General features: G+C 38.2%; 2 protein-coding genes and 3 non-coding genes across 6 annotated transcripts; 2 read left to right on the top strand and 3 right to left on the bottom strand.

Annotated features, from left to right (window-relative positions):
- Window positions 1-1,041: 1,041 nt before the first annotated feature.
- On the bottom strand, window positions 1,042-10,328 carry LOC135110425 (NADH dehydrogenase [ubiquinone] 1 beta subcomplex subunit 10-like). Its single transcript, XM_064022746.1, has 5 exons — window positions 10,270-10,328; window positions 4,042-4,238; window positions 3,187-3,322; window positions 1,692-1,831; window positions 1,042-1,332 (listed from the first exon to the last, which is right to left on the bottom strand). Exons 1-5 carry the CDS (start codon window positions 10,311-10,313, stop codon window positions 1,214-1,216), a joined length of 636 nt encoding a protein of 211 aa, XP_063878816.1. The 5' UTR covers window positions 10,314-10,328; the 3' UTR covers window positions 1,042-1,213.
- On the bottom strand, window positions 4,823-4,896 carry Trnai-gau (transfer RNA isoleucine (anticodon GAU)). Its single transcript has one exon. It is a non-coding gene; the product is annotated as a tRNA-Ile (tRNA).
- Window positions 5,188-5,260, top strand: Trnav-cac (transfer RNA valine (anticodon CAC)). Its single transcript has one exon. It is a non-coding gene; the product is annotated as a tRNA-Val (tRNA).
- On the top strand, window positions 5,536-5,607 carry Trnaw-cca (transfer RNA tryptophan (anticodon CCA)). The gene has a single exon. It is a non-coding gene; the product is annotated as a tRNA-Trp (tRNA).
- A 3,190-nt stretch (window positions 10,329-13,518) lies between the features above and the next one.
- Window positions 13,519-21,203, bottom strand: LOC135110421 (uncharacterized). Of its 2 annotated transcripts, none has more exons than XM_064022743.1 (2): window positions 20,947-21,203; window positions 13,519-18,512 (listed from the first exon to the last, which is right to left on the bottom strand). In XM_064022743.1, the coding sequence occupies exon 2, from the start codon at window positions 18,510-18,512 to the stop codon at window positions 17,544-17,546; it is 969 nt and encodes a 322-aa protein (XP_063878813.1). In that variant the 5' UTR covers window positions 20,947-21,203; the 3' UTR covers window positions 13,519-17,543. The 2 variants fall into 2 exon arrangements, with proteins under 2 accessions (XP_063878813.1, XP_063878814.1); XM_064022744.1 differs by lacking the exon at window positions 20,947-21,203 and adding an exon at window positions 20,630-20,892.
- Window positions 21,204-21,379: the final 176 nt, after the last annotated feature.

The raw sequence follows: 21,379 nt of genomic DNA, 5'->3' as shown, positions 1-21,379 counted from the left end.
ATCCATAGCTATATTTTTTTCCCCTGCAACGTTGAGTGGGATGAAGGTGGCTCAAGGCGGAGCTTTGTTTACTTGTTCCTCAAACAAGCAAATTCAAGCCTTGTTCTCTTCCGTTTACCACAACCACGTCTATCACCAGCGGAAGCCTCCCCCGCGTCACGACCGTATTCGCGTGGACGTGGGCGCGCGCGCGCGCACACACACACACACACACACACACACACACACACACACACACACACACACACACACACACACACACATATATATATATATATACACACACACACACACATTATGTACTATTCAAGACTGAAACCAAGCAAAAAAACTATCATAGCACAAATCGGCAAGCATCATCAAGTGAATCAGACTCCACCTTGTTAAACAATAGTAAAATGCATAAAAATTTCAGACACTTGTGAACAAAAATAAAACGAAAAATTAAGGAACCATTTAGAATATTTTCGGAGACACATACACCATCCTGCTGCTATATGTGCGGAATCCACCATCATTGCACTACGTAGAAAAAAAAAATCAATAGTAATAAAACAACAAAGAAAAAAAAAATGGATGTGCAAAAGAGGAAATGAATAAGCATAAATTATACCCATATCAAATACAAGTACCTGAGTTCTAACCAGACGTGGGAATGTGCTGCCTGACTGTCTCCCAACCACATGAGTAGCATTCAATATGCATCAATAAAATAAATGGATAAATAAATAAATAAGTGAATTGATTAAAATAAAGAAAATGAACAGCATGTACTGTAAATAAAAAACAATTGCAATTTTTCTGAGAACTGAAATGGCAGATTTTCATAGCGTTATAATTTTACTCAACTCCCTTTGTTTCACCTGCAGGAGCATGTTCAACGCAAGTGAGTCCCAGGATACATAACTTGCATACCAGATTCTAAGATATGCAACCATAATCATGATTAAACATCTGCAAGGTGTGGTGCTCTGTACAGCACTTCCATGGTGCCTTAGTGTTAAAATATTACCAAAAATGCAGCAGATAAAAACCACCCAAGATAATGTAAGTAAATTTATTACCATTATAAATATTTACAAACTTGTTAAGAATGCAATGAAGAATCTTATCTGATGGATATTACTATGTGGGAAAGCTAGGTTCCTGATGATGTCCTCTCTGCACAATACAAGATGGTTAACTGGTACATCTTTACAAGTCATTAATGACCTCAGTCCATGTCAGTCTTCATGCCAGAGCCTACTTTCCCGTGGCGCCGCTCCCAGATGAGGCGGTGCTTCTGCTTCATGTATGCCGTCTTTACATCACCATATATACCCAGGTCCCCATCTGTGAAACATAAGCATCTTTGTTACTGCCTCTCCAATTACTCATTACCACAGCTTCTTGGAGTTCATCATGGTCACTGATCAAGAAATTCTGAGAATTGCGATGTGAAGGTCTGCCATAGAATCATCCTGTAGCACAACCAATTAGAGATAGTGGATAAAGTTGTGTTTGATGGACAAGTAAAGCTGGAGCTGCACACTATAGCTACATGTCACTATAGTACTCATATTTGTTTAATTGCCCTGGGACACAGGGCCACTAAGACTTCTGGGTTTCCAGTTTACCTTTCCCTAAGTTCCCCCCTTCACCCCTGAATGTCTCTCCTCATACACATACAAGAAGCATCAAATCGTCCTTACATTTGATGAACCAGTTCTCTGCTGCCTTGTTGTATTCCTCCATGATGTGGGCACACTTGGTGCGGTGGTCGTTTTTCTCGTAGATTATGCAGTCCTCCTGCCGCTGCCTTAGGATGTTGAGGATTTCATTGTCCACCTGCCTGTTTGGAATACACACATACATATATACTACTACAAATAGATATCATCAATATACATCCTATATGGTTTTGCCTTTGACAACTAATATTGCAAGAGACAAATATTCCAAAGAATGCATAAAGGCACAAAATATTTCTTCTTTTAATGATGACAGGGCTAAAGTATTTTTTCTTCTAATGATGACTGGGCTAAGAGTGTAAATGATGTGTGTATGAATGCATGCTACTTTGTCTGGGCCACCCTGTTTGGGAAAGTCAGTCTGATATACAGAGAGATAGATAAAATGATGAAAAAGTTTCAAATATTTAGTACAAAACTTAATAATACAGAGGTTTGGGTATAAAAACCTTGCAAACTACTGTGGTAGAGGTCACAATATTATCCAAGTTATGCCTTCCTATATGCCCACTTCCACCACACTGCCTTTACATTCTTCTTTGATATAATCAAACAAAAGTATAAAGAGTGTGTAGCTGATACTAAAGAGAAGGCTGCTAGAATACTAGAGTTAAGGAAGGAGTAGGATAAATTTCTGAAAAGTTTGAGAGATGAGGGATGTAATAAATGATATGAATGCCAAGGTAGATGGAAAAAAATAAACCCAGTGATTGGTAAATGATGAGTATCAGGGAAAAATTCAAATGGTGATAGTTAATTTCTTATAGCATGTAATGATCCAATAATTATATTAGTATGACAGCCTGACTGACTATATATCTGCCAATAAAGGGTAGAGGGAAGCTGTAATAGATGCTTAGGTCGTTGGAATCATGTTGGAAGGATCAGAGGATACTTTTTGTCTGTAAGATAATGAAACTACATGAAAAATAAACCTTCCAAAAAGGTGCAGTGGACTCATTCATGAGACTGGAGAAACAGTTAAAGAAAAAGGAAGTCAAGTCAAATATGTGTAGACATCATAGATTATTGTTGTTCAGATTTATCAACATTATACAATATTGATCACACTACATTAGTTGAGTTTTGTGGCTTATCTATATGTGATATATGATATATATATATATATATATATATATACATATATATGCACTGCAAGCCAGACCTTCCCAACATGTATTGTGATGTAGATTTACCATTTGTGGTAAAATATCAAACAAATTTCAGAAAATACAAATAAATAAATGGCTGCCATAGGAACGAATGGATATATGCTCCCCAAAAAAACAAATGCATGTTTGATCATGTAAAATTAAAGCATCCATATATGCTGCCAATTGAATATTGAATATTTCAATGAAATATTTCAAAGTCCTTCCCTTAAATTTACAAACACTTACACCAGTGGCATAACTGAAGAATCTGCTAACCAAATGACCCAGAACTGAAATCTTACTTGTCTCGCTTGAACTGCTCGTTGGCCTCAGTGTAGCAAACTACGTCGTCCGTGTAGCACTCATCAATGGTGGGCACGCGGCGGAACTGCTGATGGTACCAGTTGTATTGTGGGCGGTTAGTGGCCACAACATTTTCTGTGAAAAAATGCATTTGTCAATATGTGTTAAGGTTATATGCACACCCAGTCTCCTCTTTCCTCCCCAGATGGTTGCAGGGGGTCAATGATGTAACAAAGCCTAATCTGGCTGGTTAGTCTTCTCAAAAGGTTTATTGGCCTAACCCAAGTGATTCCTATTACTCTAAACCATTTTCATCCGAGAACACACACAGCCTAGCATCATCTGTTTGCTGCATCTCAAAAACTTTGATAATACTGAAATAACACTTTCATTTTCATCCACGAGTTAGGTTTGGATAAATTCAGTTCATTAATTTCACTGCTGATTCCTTCATTGTGTAGATCATGATTAAAAAAAAAAAAAAAAAAAAGTATATCTCTTCCTAGAAATGTCAGTCCCAAAATTAGTAAACAGTCAATGTCTTGCATTAAGTAGGCTAATGTTATTGCCATAATCCTGAAAAAAAAAAAAAAAAAAACAGGGTCACTTAACTATGATTCCTCTAAGCCACCCTGGACCACTACTTCTAGCCACCACAGCAATGCCTATCCAGACGCACTCAGCGTTCTGGATACACATGCCGACTAAGACCAGCGTCCACAGTACACCCAAAGCAACCCAAGGAAATAAATGACCACCACAGCCTGTCCCTCCTTCCTTCTATCCCAGACGCAGGGTGCCCAGAATCCCTATGCTGTGAGCGAGTGCTTGCGTGCCTACTTGCCACGACTTACCTCTGAACCATGTCACGGGGCGGTCCACCATGCTGATGACGGACTCGCTGAATTCTTTAAAAGCATTAGTAGGCCGGTTCTCCCCCATGTTGTTTCTCTCAGCTGAGCCGCAGTGCTGCCAATCACGCAAGGGTATCTCTCCTCTCGCTTCCGTGCTGCCAACTCCTAGACGCCGCGCACCCTTGCACTTGCAGCCCCTCTCCCCCCAAAAAATTAAATAGTGTGCAAAATTACTATGGTTTTATGTAATGATTACTTTAAATGAATATAAAAATAAAATATCATTTGCATTCACCAGCTGGAACCCTGTTCTTTAAACATCTCAGGGTTTTTATCTTTCTTTTCAACAATCACGATCTACAAGAAGTTATCATAGTTTTCAATGGTATTTTTTTTCAAGAGGTAGTCTAACAAATATTCTGCACTGAATGAAATAGACTCAGCAGTCAGGTATACATATATCAGCAAATCAAGTTATATAGATAAGCCACAAGACTCAACTACTGCAGTGCGATCAATATTGTATAATGTTGATAAATTTGAACAACAATCTTTGATGTCTACACATGTCCTATCTGCGTGTTATACATAGGAAATGTTAGGAATGTTATATATTTATTTTAATAACTGGTAGTGTTATACAATACTGATAAATTTGAGTACCATTTGATGCAAATGCTTACGCACAATTCACACTTATGTACTTTACATACGAAACGTTATAAGTTTTGCTAACTAACTGGCTGTAATTCTAGAGAGCACTTTAAATTGAAAAATATTGTGGCCCGCATGGGGGTCGAACCCACGACCTCCGCGTTATCAGCACGGCGCTCTAACCAACTGAGCTAACGGGCCATCGCGTCATCGGGTGGAGTCACATAAATATAAAGATATCTTTACCAGTAAACAAATAGTGAATTTTTGTATAAATTGTGATTAATCTGAAATGAATATAAAAAAAAAAAAGCTGTTGTCTTGCATCATTCTCAACACAGATTTCAGGGTCAACGGATTTTAATCGTTCAATATTACTTTTTCTTACATTCTTGTATTCTGAAATATTTACGAATCCTTAGTTAAACATTTTTATGACGATTATTACACTAGACACTCAATATTTACTCAAATATATCTCCTTCCCACTATGTTTTCGTAGTGTAGTGGTTATCACGTGCGCCTCACACGCGCAAGGTCCCCGGTTCGATCCCGGGCGAAAACACATATTTTATTTTTAGTTGCTTACTAGTTCCTTTTATTAAGTATATCTCCTAATAACATGTCAAAAGAAATCTAAAAGCACAAAAGAAAAATTAATAAATCACCCAAGTGGACTGAACGTTAAAAATGCTTCAAAAGATAGATGAAAAATTTCTCACTCCAATGTATGAATTTGTCACATGTGTGGGGGCGAGACTGTCGAGAAAAATACCAGACAAAATTTCAAAGGTGCCATACGAAACGGTCACGAACTCCCTGCACCTCAAATTACATATCGGCTCCGTGGCGCAATGGTAGCGCGTCTGACTCCAGATCAGAAGGCTGGGTGTTCGAGTCACTCCGGGGTCACGTGAATTTTTGCTGTGGTTACACTTTACTTATACCACTGTAAGAAACTCCATCTCCTCTCTTCCTCCAGTCTCCTATAACCTCTGAGATATACCAGGATCACATTATAAAATCATATCTTCCGTTTTGATTTTAGAGTGGCATAAAAAAAACAATAAAGAATAATAAGAATAGTAATAGTAATAATGATAATGATAACAATAGTACTACCAATTACTTACTACTACTACTCTACTACTACTACTAATAATAATAATAATGATGATAATGATAAACAATAAGATAATAATAATAATAATAATAACAATAATAATAATAATAATAATAATAATAATAATAATAATAATAATAATAACAATAATAATAAAAGCATACAACTAAACAAAACAAATAAACAGATAGATAAATATATAATTAAACATATAGATATTCAAATTTTCTTCCATATTCTGTCACCTGCTTTGTCCAGATCTACTGAACACCCCAGACCAATTCCCTCACACACAAAAAAAAAAAAAAAAAAAAAAAAATCAGCCTTAATCATATCACACCCATGCACATTCATACATTATTTTCAGGATTCAAGGAGAACCGAATCTCCTTTTCCCATTGTGACTGTCTACGAACTCTGCAACAAATGGAGTGAGTACAACAATAATTGGTAAATAATATCAGTTACAATTTAGCATAGTAAAGAGACATATCATATTAATATTACCACAGTGGAAAAAATTAAAGGAGAATAAGAAAAATAAGAATAATCCATAATAAAAGGATGGAATATAATTATTACTTAATTAATTGGAATTTAGCATTTAAAGTAATTTCTTACTATAGAACGGCTCAAAATTCTTAAAATTTTCATGAAGGTAAAGTAACATTGAATACAACTACACCACGAAAGAACAATAAAAAAAAATAAAAAAAGACGATGGATAAAAAAATATATATATACAAAATAATACGTTAGCAGAGCGTAGTTTCGATCTACGGACCTCTGGGTTATGGGCCCAGCACGCTTCCACTGCGCCACTCTGCTTCTCACTTCCATCCGAAAACTAGAAAATATTACTTGCATATCACGCCATCATTTCCAAAATAGATAATGAAGTTACTTTCTAATATCATGATTAACTTGCAGGAAAAGTAAGGTCACTCAAGTATTCTTAAAAGTCACCTAACTTTAAATATATCTCCGTAAATACAACAAAAGTCTACGGATATAACACAGCTTGTGTATCAAGAATAAACTGATTGTCTGTCACGCTTCCTTTATTATAATAAGTCATTCAGGTTCTCTGGAAGAAAATTTGGGAAGTCAAGTTATAAAGGGGTTGATGGAGGTGAAAGGAAAGAAAGAAGTTCAATGTGCCATTAATATTATAGTTTATTATTATTATTATTATTATTATTATTATTATTATTATTATTATTATTATTACACAACTCCCACTGTCCACTACCACCGTATAAACACTCTTAAAAACCAGTTAAACTTCAGCTATAACCTTTTGAATGCACTCAGGATGGCACAGAAGTGTTTTAGAATATGGTCAGTGGTCCTCAGCGGACGCCACACCATCATGACACTTGCAGCTCTTACAAAGAACATACATTTACTGAATAACACGGCACGACACAGAATGTCACGCTCCATAGATGGGCAAAGACCGTGGAAGTATGAGACAAACACTCATGAAAGATCGAAATTTTGGCATTTCACTTACCCACGTGGTCCAAACAAGCACGAGGTACACTCACGAGAGGTCCCCTGGGCCAGGCACGGCTGGGGTCACCTCAGGTCCAGGTGCAAGTTTATCACGTCTACTGCTGCTGCTAACAAAGAAGGTTCCACACCGTCAGCACTAATGCACAAAACAGCTTCGGGTAGGGTACAGCGTCCCTCTTAGATGAACTACCACCTCGGTCTGTGCTCTGCGAGTTCCAACTTCCGACTCCGACCTATCCTTACAGCTTTACAGCTCCACCCCTCGAAGATTAGCTCTCCACAGAACTTCTTCTAAAAAAGATGTAATATGCAATACGCAGCAAGGCAGTACCTCAGCCATACACTTACATGCATATACTCGTACACAATGACACTCGAATATAATACAAGTAAATTTCTTCAAATTATGTACGAGTACACCAACGTAACACTATTATTATTGTTATTATTATTATTACTATTGGTTTTGTTAATAATAATAATAATAATAATAATAATAATAATAATAATAATAATAAAATAACAACAACAACAACAACAACAACAACAACAATAATAATACCAACAACAACAACAACAACAACAATAACAACAACAACAACAACAACAACAACAACAACAACAATAATAGTGCACCCTTTCTACCCTTATTTTTAGCTAAATCGATATATCAACTTAAGGGATTTTAATACGCAAATATCACTGGTCAGAAGTCATGACGTAAATTAAGCCACAGCTTTTTCAACCCTACTCAATGTCCCCCTTCCCATCCCCGTTCTCTCCTTTTTTTTTTTTTTTCCTACATTTCTCATTTTTCCTCCTTATCACCTTCATCTTAGCTTCTCTCTCTCTCTCTCTCTCTCTCTCTCTCTCTCTCTCTCTCTCTCTCTCTCTCTCTCTCTGGTAATTGAGATTTCTTGGAAATAAAGTCTAAAAACCCTGATATTTACGATTACTTTGTTACAGTTGTAATGGCAGGACAGCTACTTATATCTTTCATCTTTCCCTAGCTCTCCAATAATTAATCATTAAGCTCTCTCAACCACCACCCTTCCCGTGTTCCAAGCTACACGTGGTAAGTGTGTGTGTGTGTGTTTACTATTGTGCAAGTTAAGAGAGAGAGAGAGAGAGAGAGAGAGAGAGAAGTGGGGGTTGGGGTGAAGGAGGAATGAGAAGCATGAGGGTGAGGAAGAGGGACAGGAATGGAGAAGGGGAAGGGAAGAGGAAGAAAGCAGGTCAGACACACGTCAGAGGCAGCTCTAGCAGACAACTGCCATGAAAAAAGATGACAGATGTCACTTTTGTTAGAAATATATTCAGGAAAACTGCTTCATCAAGTAGAGAGCCGTCTGTATACACGCCCGGACTTAAATCATCCAGAGAGAGAGAGAGAGAGAGAGAGAGAGAGCCTCCTCCTCATCCGTCCTTCATTTTATCCTTCTCTTCCTTGTCCCCCTTCATTTCTTATTTCTTCCTCCTCCTTCTCCTCCTCCTCCTACTGCTACTACTATTGCTATTACCACCACTCTCCGCCCATCCTCCACCTCCAATCCTCCTTCCTCTTCCTCCTCCTCCTCCTCTCCCTCCATTTCTCCTTTCCTCCTCCTCCTCCTATACTACTACTATAACAGTTTACACATCTCATTCTGTAGAACACCCGGAAATAGCTGAAAAACGCTGAAAATTGAGGGAAATATTGACGAACACACACGGCCAGGGAAGGGGTAAGGTCTCGGTCCTAATGTTTTCACGGTTGGTGTTCTGAACGGGGCTGCAACATGCACTTTATTTATGCCTTATTTGGGAAATTTGGGGGTTATTTTTATGGTTAATTCTTGTTTTTCTTCACATCTGAGTCTGGAAACACACGAATGTTTAACTAAATATTGATGTAGAGGCAAGGAGGGAGGCAGGAAAAATGTGTCTCGGACCTTTTTTTATGTTAGGCACTTTATTTTAAAACTCTTGAGAAGAAAGGCGCCCAGACTGGACTGCACTCTATATATTCTAGCCTGCCATATACTTCAACTAAGACACTGAACACTGATGGAGAGAGACTGGAATGAAGAGACATCCCAGGTCTCGGTAACATGATGACGTCACTGATGACGTCACACCTTAATTTACGTACGTTAATCCATTTTGAAATCGACCCCTCGAAAAAACGGAGCTAGACTGGAATGCCTTATATATTATGACTTAATAAATACTTTAATAATTATCTGAAATATATAAATATTTCCAGCCTGAATAATAATAAAGAAAAATTCAAGAAACGATCTGTAAATTTTACGAACGGGGCCACAAAACCCTTATAATATCGAGATGGAAAACAGAGCCAGACTAGATCATACTACAAATTCTAAATGCAAAAAATCTATACTTTCTGTATAAATAAAGAAAACACGAATTCCTTGTCGCATTAAGAAAATAATTTTTCAAATCTAGCAACGGTCTTATTTTAAATTTGAAAATACGAATAGTTAGACTAGATTTTATTGAATATTATCACTTGGGTCACGTTTCTTATATTTTTTAAGACTTCAATCAAACACCAAAGCAACCCAAGACGTGCTATTAAAAAAAATGAGAATTTATAAACTGACGAAAGTGTTATTTTGACGAGAAGCAAAAACAAGACCTAGACAAGATTTTATTGCATATTATGATTTGTTCTACTTTTCTATCAATAAACTAAATATCAAAACAATGCAAACTTCACTAATAAAAAAGAAAAAATCGTGATACAGAGCCGAAGTAATTTTTTTTCACCAATCCTACATACCTCTTTTTCCTTTCCCCTCCCCCTCGCACTCCTCCTCTCTCTTCCACTTTCACCTGTTCCACCTACTCCTACACAGCGAGCCTTTAAATCATCTGGAAACACCTACAAAACCTTCGAAATTACGCTAAATATGTGGCGGGAAACTTACCTTATCCGCGGCGGGACGGGGCGGGGGTCAGAGGGGCTTGGCATGGCTGGGTAGGTCGGGGCGCCAAGGATACTGTGGTGTAGTGATATGATGTGGTGTTGTATGATATGGTATAGTGTATGGTAGTGGTGATAATGGTGATGTGGTGTGGTGGTATCTGTTGGTGGTGTGGTGTGGTATGGTGTGGTGTTAACACTACGCTTCTACAAGCTTAACTGCCCTGTGTGTGTGTGTGTGTGTGTGTGTATCGCAGATCAGCTGTATAATTGGTGTTTGACTCTTAAACTGCCACTTGGTGTGTGTGTGTGTGTGTGTGTGTGTGTATGTGTGTGTGTGTACTTGTCTGATTTAACTTGCATGTGCTTGCCTTCATGGACGACACCATCTTGTCAGCTTCTAGATATTCTATGATTGAGGGGAAAAAAAAAATCCAAATAGGTTTTGTAGTACCCATGAAATGAAGATTAACATGGTTGAAACTTTTTTTTTTCTTATGATGACATGATGGCAAGCAGCCAATTAATGGTGGATTATGTAGTGGTGGATTCCTGTGATCGTTATGCATATCTGGGTAGTCCGTTCACAGCTGATGGGTCTGTTTACATGGCAATTAAGATTCATGTAGAAAACAAAATGTGTCATGCTCTAAAATTTGTTGCTTTTGTTAATAAGAATAATGATGTTCCTTTGTTAGATCAAAATCAAGGTATTTCAAGCTGCCCTCGTGTCAACCTTGTTTCATGGCTGATTCGTGGCTAGAAGACAAATTATACCTGGTTTGATAAAAGTTGTTAAACGTGAGGAAGACCCCTGTAATGGCCTTTTTTGGTTAGAATTAGGATTACCCCAAATACATACTCTGGTCACTAGTAAACAGCGTATGTGGCGCGAAAGACGATATCTTGAGGATAATCCATTAGCCCACACCATACGCACCGTCTTAAGTTATAATTACTACACTGCTCGTCTCTTAAAGGATTTACTGTATAACATTGGTTGCGCGTGGTGTTATTCATAGTATTCTTTCGTTGTATGTTTAGATTATAATGAAATGTAGGTTTTTGTGTATAACTTATATTACATGCATTATGCTGGACCATGTAACTGGTGTATATCTAGATGTAATTTGTTATTTTTTGGTCAGTAAATCTGAATCTGAAATCCATGTTTTTTTTTTTTTTTACGTGTTTGCAAGCCAATCTGCGTGTACAAATCAGAACTTCATCGTGTTTGTTCGTTTGTTTGCTTGTGATCGTGTGTGTGTGTGTGTGTGTGTGTGTGTGTAAGAATATGTATGTATGTATGCACTTAGATTAGTGTATGTAGTGTACAACTAATGTCAAAAAAGATATTGCATATTGAATAGTTTATATATATATATATATATATATATATATATATATATATATATATATATATATATATATATATATATATATATATATATATATATATATATATATATATACCATAAACGGGTATCCCTTTTTTTTCATGATCTCCGTTTATTTTTATTGATGTTCAGTACTCCTGTAAAGTATTTATCAATGGAGGCACCCTCCTCCCACCTCGGGCCCCATCCCACCCCCTAATTATAGTAATGAGGATACAGGGAGAATGTGAATCACTGTGCAAGGATGGCAAAATAATACAATGTCTATTTTATGCTTTTTATAAGTTAACAAAAATTAAATCATGAACAATATATATGACTGAGTATTTTGAGTTATAATACTGCATAAGCTAGTATGGTTTTACCTGCCTTTTGTCATTAGCTTTCTTGTGATTGTATGGTTAATGAAGACATGATGAAAACTTTATACACTCTTTACGTATGTCTAGCTTGCAAGACTGCATTAGCTTTATAGTTACAGTTTATATTATCCTTATTTTTAACTGTTCTTGATGTGACAAGTTTTAAGACCTCCAGTTATGATTGCACAGCCACATTCAAAAGTTCAGTTCCTGTATCAGTACTTCTCTCAGATAACATGATACTTTGGTTAAGAGTTGTGTTAGTGCCTCCCCATGCTAATAGTTGGTGCACTTGCCACTGTATGAGTAGCATTTCAAGACACTAAAAGTTTTACACCTGAACCAGTAACAAGAGCACCATTTGTCTGTGTACAAAGTTGGGATATGACAAGTGTTACCAACAAACCTTTTAATCTGGCTGTGCAGTTCAGGTTGCACCATGCTACTAATGGTCAGAGGACACATGTAGAACCTTGGGCAAGGACAGAAGCATCACAATATGCAAGACATCGGACAACACATTTCTGAACCCCTTCTTCCTTCTCTCAGCTTTACAGCAGTGTCACTGGCCAGTGTTATAGATCCCTGCATACAGTGCCACATTTCCCCTAATGACCTCATCAACTTGTTTCTTCCCCCCTCAGGTATACTATTAAGTTAAAAAATTGTTACTCAAATTTCTATAAAAATTCCCCACTGATTAAGTCTCCTTGATATTAAGACTACTACTATACATGTTCATAAGGTTAGAAATGTACTACACACTAAGTAACACTTTGTACTTCAGCAAATATACAGTGGAATCTCAGAGTTCAAGCACTTATGAATTATCAGCACTGCAGATGAGTAACAAAAATCATAGATAGTATTTTGTGAATTTTCTTCATTGACAAGACACTGGGTAGTGAATGGCAGCTTGCCTGTAGTTGGATGACATGCATAATGTATCATCATCTAACCTTATAGTCTCGATTTAACAAACAAAAGAAATGTTCTACATTTTGTAGAATAACATTGTAAGGCAAATGTATCTAAAGACTTTCTTACAGATTGTTTTATCTCTGGATTCCCAATACTTATGTGAGGAACCCAAAGCTTTAGTTCAGCTGCTGAAATCTGCCAACTTTAGGCTTTGAGATGTCACCCTCTGTCTAGAATTCCTCACCATGAAGGTGCAACAGCTGCCTTTCAGATCAGATCCTCTTCTCCCTTGAATCAATATTTGAGCCACAAGTAATTGATTCAGTATTTGAGCTAAATGTAAAACTGAACCCTGTAATGAAGATCATTGGTTCCAACTAGCCTTTAAAAGCTGAAGTAATATTTAAGTTCTTGCTGTACTGATCAATGTTTCACTAATGAAGAAAGACAGTGTTTACAAAATTGGCAGTTCAGTTCAAGGTGTAAAAGGTGGAGTCACATAATTGAAAGTTAGAAAATTATATCCTTTGGTTCTGCTGTCTGTCCTCAGGAGTAAATCAATGAAAAACCAAATGCCATAAGGATTTATGGAAAATTAAAAATAAAACATCCATTATTCAACATTCCAACTTAAATTTCTCTTATAATATCCTTGGCTTAGGTATAAACAAGAGCCCATTTCATATTGTTGGCTTTTATCACTGGGCCCTCATCTGACTCACTTCATCTCTTAAATTCACCTTCATCTGTCAAATCTTAACATTATGTAGTTTATAGGACTAAAAAAAAAAAAAAAAGTCTGACTGGAGGACCATACTAATGACATTATATTACATATCAATGGGTTTTCAAGCACAAAATGTATTATATGTATGATTGGATAACCACAGAAATTCCACTTTTATGTCTAATATGTTTTTTAGATAATTCAGTAAGTGCACCACTTTATATCTTTGATTTTTTCTAAAGCCATTTGACAGGAGTAATGTGGGCAACAATGGCACCATATAACTCCGTTTTTAAGTCTAAGCTCAGCACTGGAAGCCAATATCAAGTACTCTCTGAACTTTGCTAGTTCATCTCTACAGGTAACTTGTCTGGAGGCCACCACTTCCTCCCCACTACAGACCACACATATAACACCAACATTTCCTTGAAAAAATAAAGGCTGTCCTATCACCTGTGCTCCTATCATTCAGGATCACTTGTGGATAAAACACTTATAGGGGCATCATCCAAGAAACTCACAGTATGAAGATATCTTTGGGGAGGCAGCATCAAAATTAGTAAATAATGTGTGACCATTGATGCCTACAAATTAATTGACCAACTCATTGAAATATGTAGCATTGGATTGACTGCAGTGATCTAGCATGGTGAACAAAAATAATACAAAATTCATACTGAGTGCCACAGTAAGCTGGAAAAAAAAATAAATAAATAAATAAATAAATAAATAAATAAAACAAAAATAAAAACTAGCACCCGAGTCTTAATGTGCAACATATGGTAATAACTACTTTTCAACTTCTCTCTCTGACTAGGCATTATAATGTAGAGTATTTATCAGCTTAGATTCACTGTGAGTAATGAAATAATACATGGCTGAGTTTTAAGGGTTTCTCCATGCTCCTAAACAATTAGCTCATCATGTACAATATTAATCACTGAAGTTTGCTGTGCAAGAGAATCAGCCAACTGCTATGGTGTATTGTCCACCTCTCCCTTGATGTAGTACAGAACATGCCAGTGTAGCTTGCCCATATTAAACATTGTTATAGACTGCTAATCATTGAGAGACACAGGGTTCCCTGACCTAGCCATCTTTTTGCTACTGGGTGAGGTGGTCACCTTTATCTTTCTTGCCCCACCTCCCACCAGGTCAGTTCCACACCTGCCTCAATGTTTTTTTTTCCTCAAATATTTTCCCCTTTCCTTATAGGTAAATGAAGACATTTTACTGATTACTGGTTTGCACAAAGTGTGGCAAGATAAATTCTTAGAGAAAGCAGCACCATGAGCCATGTGAAGCTGCACTGTGTTGAGACAGCCAATAACCAGAGATGCAGAGGACAAAGATCCTCATCTTGTAGTGATTACTCATGATGGTGCAACATGTGGACAAACTGCAATGAGATGTTCTGTACCACATACTGGGTGGGGATGCCAATGTACTTTGCTAGTCCCCTTATTCAGCAAGCTACAATGATCAGTACAGTACTGCATTCTCAAAATTCTTATGTAAATACCATCATACTGTGATTTAATGCAATAAAATGTTGAAATGAAAACTTTTATCCATCTGTGAAGTTATAAATTCTTAACATATTTTTATAGTGGTTGTTACATTGCTTTTAGAACAATGTTTCTCCATTGAACCCTTTTATATTGCAATGACACATTTCAACACCAATGATTCTAAACACAGCCTAGGAAGAACACTACCATACGCATCAGTCTATCTAAAAAAGCTAATTATAAATCTTCCAAGCTAAATACTCTCAATTCATATATATATATATATATATATATATATATATATATATATATATATATATATATATATATATATATATATATATATATATATATATATATATATATATATATATATATATATATATATATATATATATATATATATATATATATATATATATATACAAACTTCAGCTTAACACTGTAATTCAAAATAAGAAAGAAACCATTTCAGTCATGCTACATTTATATCTCTATCTTACATCATGTATTGGCAACTGCTCCATACCAAGGAAGGCTTTCTTCAATTGTACTTGCATTTTGCTCTGAAGGACATAACACTAGTTTATATACATACATAGTGATCACAGAAAACATACTTTGTATTTTGATGCTATTTGGTTTCTGCTCCTCAGCCTCATTAGTTTGCTCGTTACACTCATGGATAAACCTTGCCCCTCCCTCATCCCTTTAAGGATGCAATTAATGACACCAGCAATCCTTCCAGTAAGTGAGTAACCTCATGGACAATCCCATTCCCTCCACAATTTCAGTAAATTATGAACCACCTTTGGATTTTCCTCTCATAGCTTAGTATTTCATTCTTTGTTAGGTTCTGCCCATTACTGATGCCACCTTGCTCCACAGAAGGCAGGAAGCAGAGCACAGGAAGGCTTATTCTTTAGCTAATCAGAAATGACCACAACTACAGGTGGAACCACTTCTACCACAGCCTTGAATAATGCCCCTCCCACTCTACTATCAGGTCAATCAGATCAAACCACAGCCACATGAGGAACTATTGCTGCTACATGGGTCCATCTTGTTTTCCCTGCTTATCTGGTTAATCAGGAGTGACTGTATCTATAAAAGGAATTGTATGTCACATCATTGAACTCTGCCCTCTCTTCCTAATCCATCAAGGCTTCCCAGACATTCCTTCCCATCATAAATTCCCACAAATAAGTAATTATGCCTCATTACATAATTCATGTTCCAAAGGAAAAGATCCTGTGGTCATGGTTATTTACCTTCTTACTAAGGGAAACTTAAAACACTTGACAATAAATAAAAGACAAAGCTGTTAGTCATATACTGAAAACTTGAGAAAAAAAATCTTTCTGGAGGAGTTTAATATGAACATACAAAATTATTATAGCCTGTATAAATACTTTAGCAAGTGAACAAGCAAAGTTTATAGTGGCTGCAAAACTGACATCACATGCTCCAACCCTGCTCAGGTGCCTGGTCGCATAGCTGCTGCATATGTGTTTCCATTCAATGTGCAGCCATGGTCTGGGGCAAGTACCCAGGTGGGACCACTTCTCCAGTCTCTCTCTTTCTCTCATCTTCCAGCCACTACCTGCTGCCCCTTCCTTACTGTTACTTCCTCCTCCCCTCAATTTTTCTTCACTTCCTCAGAGAGAGAGAGAGAGAGAGAGAGAGAGAGAGAGAGAGAGAGAGAGAGAGAGAGAGAGAGAGAGAGAGAGAGAGAGAGAGAGAGAGAGAGAGAGAGAGAGAGAGAGAGAGAGAGAGAGAGAGAGAGAGAGAGAGAGAGAGAGAGAGGAAAGTTGTGATAGGTGTGAGTAATGAATTAGTAGAAGGAAAAGCTTATAAGAAATGGTGTGCCTTGTCTGGCATGGATATTTGCCCAAGATCATGACCGTATCTATGGAGTGTGTGGGTTCATGTTTTAACTCATTAATCTGTTTACTATTCTACTGCATTGAATATGAATGTGATTTCAGAATAAGGGTGCATTCAACATTAAAGAGGAAAGAGTCACCAAATGCAAGTTTACTATAACTTCTGTGGAACCCTAAGACAGAGATCAGAGTGCATGAGTGCTGTGCTGCAGGCCAGTACCAACTGAGCCACTACTTCACTATCATCTTCAGATTATCAGCAACAGGAAGCTCTAAGCTTTAGCTGTGGATGACAAACATTAATTGTAAAAGTTTTCAAGGATAGTCACTTTTGTGAAAGACAAGAAACCTTAATAAAGAAAGAAAAATGAATATCACTGCAAAGTCTGCGGCATATAAACAACACACTCAACTAACATTTCAGCATCAGAGACCAATGCCCAAAGAGCCTGGTGGAGGGCAGCTTCTACATCCTCAGGTATACATCATCTCTGCCATGTGGGACATCTTCTTGGGCAAGTACAGGAAGTTGTCCAAGTAGGCAGCCAGTTCATCCATGGTGACATCTTCATAGTCCAGGCTGCGTGCCTGCTGGGAGCATGAGCGTGCTGCACCTGCTTCTGTGATGGAGAGACTCTTCAGGTCTGGCAGTTCCACTTCTGCCAGCCGCCTGCGACACCGCCTCTTGTAGAGGGCACGCCGTGACTTGGGTTGCCCTCGGTGTCTGCATCCATGTGGTGAAAACTCTAGCTTCTTACTTACATTATATCTACTCTCTACCTGACTCTGGTTACTCTGGCACACACTGGCAAAGTCTTCAGTATCTGTTGATTTATTGACTAACTCAAACACTCTTGCCTTAGGAACATGAAGTTCTACTGCTGCCACTGGCTCAGTCTTTTTGGAACTAAGCAGTGAGCTGCCACTGTGAACCTTTGGGCTCGAACACTTGTCCACCCCAACTTCCACTGTGGATGTGTTACTAATGCACACATCTTTGGGTGAAGTGACCTGCTCCATTATAATCCCTATGCTCTGTCCACCACGCACCTCACTACTGTACTGCACACCGAGAGCTGCCAGCTTGCTCCGTCGCAACAGTGGCTTCTTCTTGCCAGGGGAGAGGTACAGGTTAGCAAAGGAGTACTCCAGTAAGGGCGGTTCTATTGCTCTCTTGGCTCCCCGCCCTTGTGCACTGCGCTGCTTCTGGCAACCCTTGCACACCTCTGTGTTGCTGCTGCTGCTGCTGCTTACTTGGCCCTTCTCACCATCCTTTTCAGGGAGAATCCAGCACACAGTTTCACCCTCAGCTCTGGGGAGGGTGGGGGCTGTCAGGGCCTGGCTTAGCCCCTTGACTGGCAGCAACTGTGGGAATGGCTGAACTGGGCTGCCCTCACTGTCCTCCTTCACCAGGGTTTCATCACCATCACTCACACTCGCCATCTGCAAGTCATACATGTACTCAGTTTTATGATGCTTGTTATAAACACTAAAATGCAAAAAAGCTACCTGTTGTTCAGACCATAGAATAACTAAACAGATATAAATGGTGCAATTTCAAGTCAACAGCAATGCTCATCATTTGATAACAGCCTTTTTCTTTTAAGTCTAACCTCAACATACCAAACTTTGTATACAATGGTAGCCAGTCATTTTGTCTACACGTCATTCTGGATGCACTATGAAGCCATTTCACCAAAAGTAAGCACTTTGGAGGTCCAGGTGGACTCTTCTCTCAAATTTCACCTTTATATGAGTGAAAATGCTAATAAGACTGGAGGAGTTGTTTACACCATTCTTAAAGGGACAGCCTGTTGCTCTCCAGACTTTATTACTCATATCCGTCCAATCCTGGATTATGCTTCTGTGATATGGCTCGCAGGCTACCTGGGTAATATTACTTTGTTTGAGAAGGTCCAGGGGAGATGGATGAAGAGAATTGTGGATTTCTTTGGCCTAACCTATGCTAATCATTTTTCTCATTTGAGGCTGTGTCCCATTAAAGGTTGTCTAATCAGAGCTGACCTAATCATGATCTATATAAGATTCTCAATGGCCTCTGTCCTCATCTAGAAAATTTGTTTGTTGGGAACCTTAATATTAGGGCTAGGGGTTGTTATTCCTTCAAGTTGGCTATTCCTTGATGTAATGCCAGAGGCAGAGCTCATTTCTTTTCTACAAGAGTCATGGACACTTGGAATAATTTCCCTGAATCTGTTGACTCTTCCGCTTCCGTTGATTTATTCAAGCACCAACTCGGTAAGTCTTGTGGTCACATTCTATATGAATTTGACTGATGTGTTCACTGCCATTCTGGTGAAGCCACACTAGCTGACCTTATGCCACCAACAAGAAATTATTCCTGCAGTCTTGGTCAGGAGCTTCATCTGTTTAGATGAGGGTGACAGTCCTCATCTAGGAAAGAATCTAAGAAACACCACTATACTTCATGTAAGATGAAAAGTAAATATGTAATAAACTAAAATGTTACCTTTCAAGATGCATAATGCCCTTCATACATAAAAGAAAAAATACTAAAATAAATAAATAATAAATATAAATAATAATATAAAATAAATAGATAATTTTCTATCTTCCTCTCTATCTATAACAAACTAGGACAACTTTTGATATATGATTCATGCAACTACAGCCTTCCACAGTGCTTGGTGGCATTTAGTGAGTTTGTCACTAATTAACTCACTCACTATATAAGCTAATGTTTCTTACATGTAGGGGTTCCCAACCCTTGACAGGAATAAAATGAAGGCCAAAGTGCATCTACAAACAACACTACACCATTTGCCAGTCCGTCTCATGAATAGTTGAGGTCAAAGAAAGTAATCAGTCTGATGGAAAAACAATATATACCAAGAAGCATACCTATGTATGCTGATCATGTAAGCAAGGATACAAAGCCAGTACCTCTGAGCACCATTCACTTATACCTGAATCCCACACTTGTCACTCTCAATCTTCAGAAGGCCAACATTATACCATGATTAATATTGCCTTTTGAGGAGTGGCGTTATCAGCTGGCGGGCGTTTTTCGTCTTCTTGTGCAGTCATTAATGCATGATATAACAATAACAATTGCTGTTTCTTTGTATCTTACCCATAAATAAAGCTGTATTAGCCCTAGCCTTTCTGTGCTCCATCCCTGACAAAATGATACCATTTTCATGCAATTAAAGGTTAAATTAGAAAGCTAAATTTCACTGATTTTTGCTCTCCCACCAGAAAACCCCACAGCCACACCATGTCCTCAAGCTTGATGTGAACAGGGGAAAAGAGGAAAGTAACAATTGCAGGAAATGTTTGACTCAAGTATTATGATGGGATACCATTGAATAGTGTTTCCATCCAAGGGGTAGGTCAACTCGGTTAGGTTTGGGTCAATTCAGTTAATTAATTTTACTGCTTATATTTTCACTGAGTAGATCACAATTTAGAAAGGCATCACATTTTGTCCAGGAATAAAGTGTCCCAAAATTAGTAGCTAATGATATTTTCCTGATCTCCCTACGAAGTACTGGAGGGAAGGATAGACAATACCCGACCTGCGTTCACAACTCCTCCTCAGGTAAACAAGGTAATGGTTCTCCCTCTCGTCTGCAACCTTGAGTATGACCCTGGCCTCGTCCCCTCTTCCTTCCTGCTGCCGCTGCCTGCTCCTCCCTCCCTCCTTGCCAGCCATCCACAGATCTTTCTCTGTATACAACCTTAGCCAAATGAGGCCACAATTGCTTGGCCTTTCATACCTGGAGACACAGCACTTACTGCCTGCTCCTTCCCTTCCAGGCCAAGGCTGTGCCACTAACAACACTATTATGGCGTGCACCACAACATACTGGTGCCTCTCAGGGGAAACACACACCTTATTTCACGGTGGTCTTGCTCATGCTGGTGTAAGAAGTGTGTTATGTCCTGCAGGAGGACAGTACTTCTCTCCACACCAAGGCTGCGAGGACAATACTGATGACTGCTGACTGGTGACTGACTGACTGGTGACGCAGTGCTCACTCACTCCCATTGGCCGAACACTTTCGGGACTCGCCTCTCATTGGTCGACCTTAGAGCCATCGGCCAATCGTATTTTGAGACGCATTTGTTCCAATGGCATTTTCTAGCAAATGTTGCACACACGACGAACTAATGTTATTTGTTCGTCATCATCACTGTGATGATAATAACTCCATTCCTGTGATGGTCAACGGAAATAAATGATTCAGTAACCTCTAAATAAGTTATCTAAGGCAGGCTTATATGTGAAATCAGGAAGAAGGCTGCACTTTGTCACATTACAGATT

Source organism: Scylla paramamosain, chromosome 20, assembly GCF_035594125.1.
Source record: "Scylla paramamosain isolate STU-SP2022 chromosome 20, ASM3559412v1, whole genome shotgun sequence".
Classification (NCBI taxonomy): Eukaryota; Metazoa; Arthropoda; class Malacostraca; order Decapoda; family Portunidae; genus Scylla; species Scylla paramamosain.
This window is presented reverse-complemented; position numbering and strand designations above follow the sequence as displayed.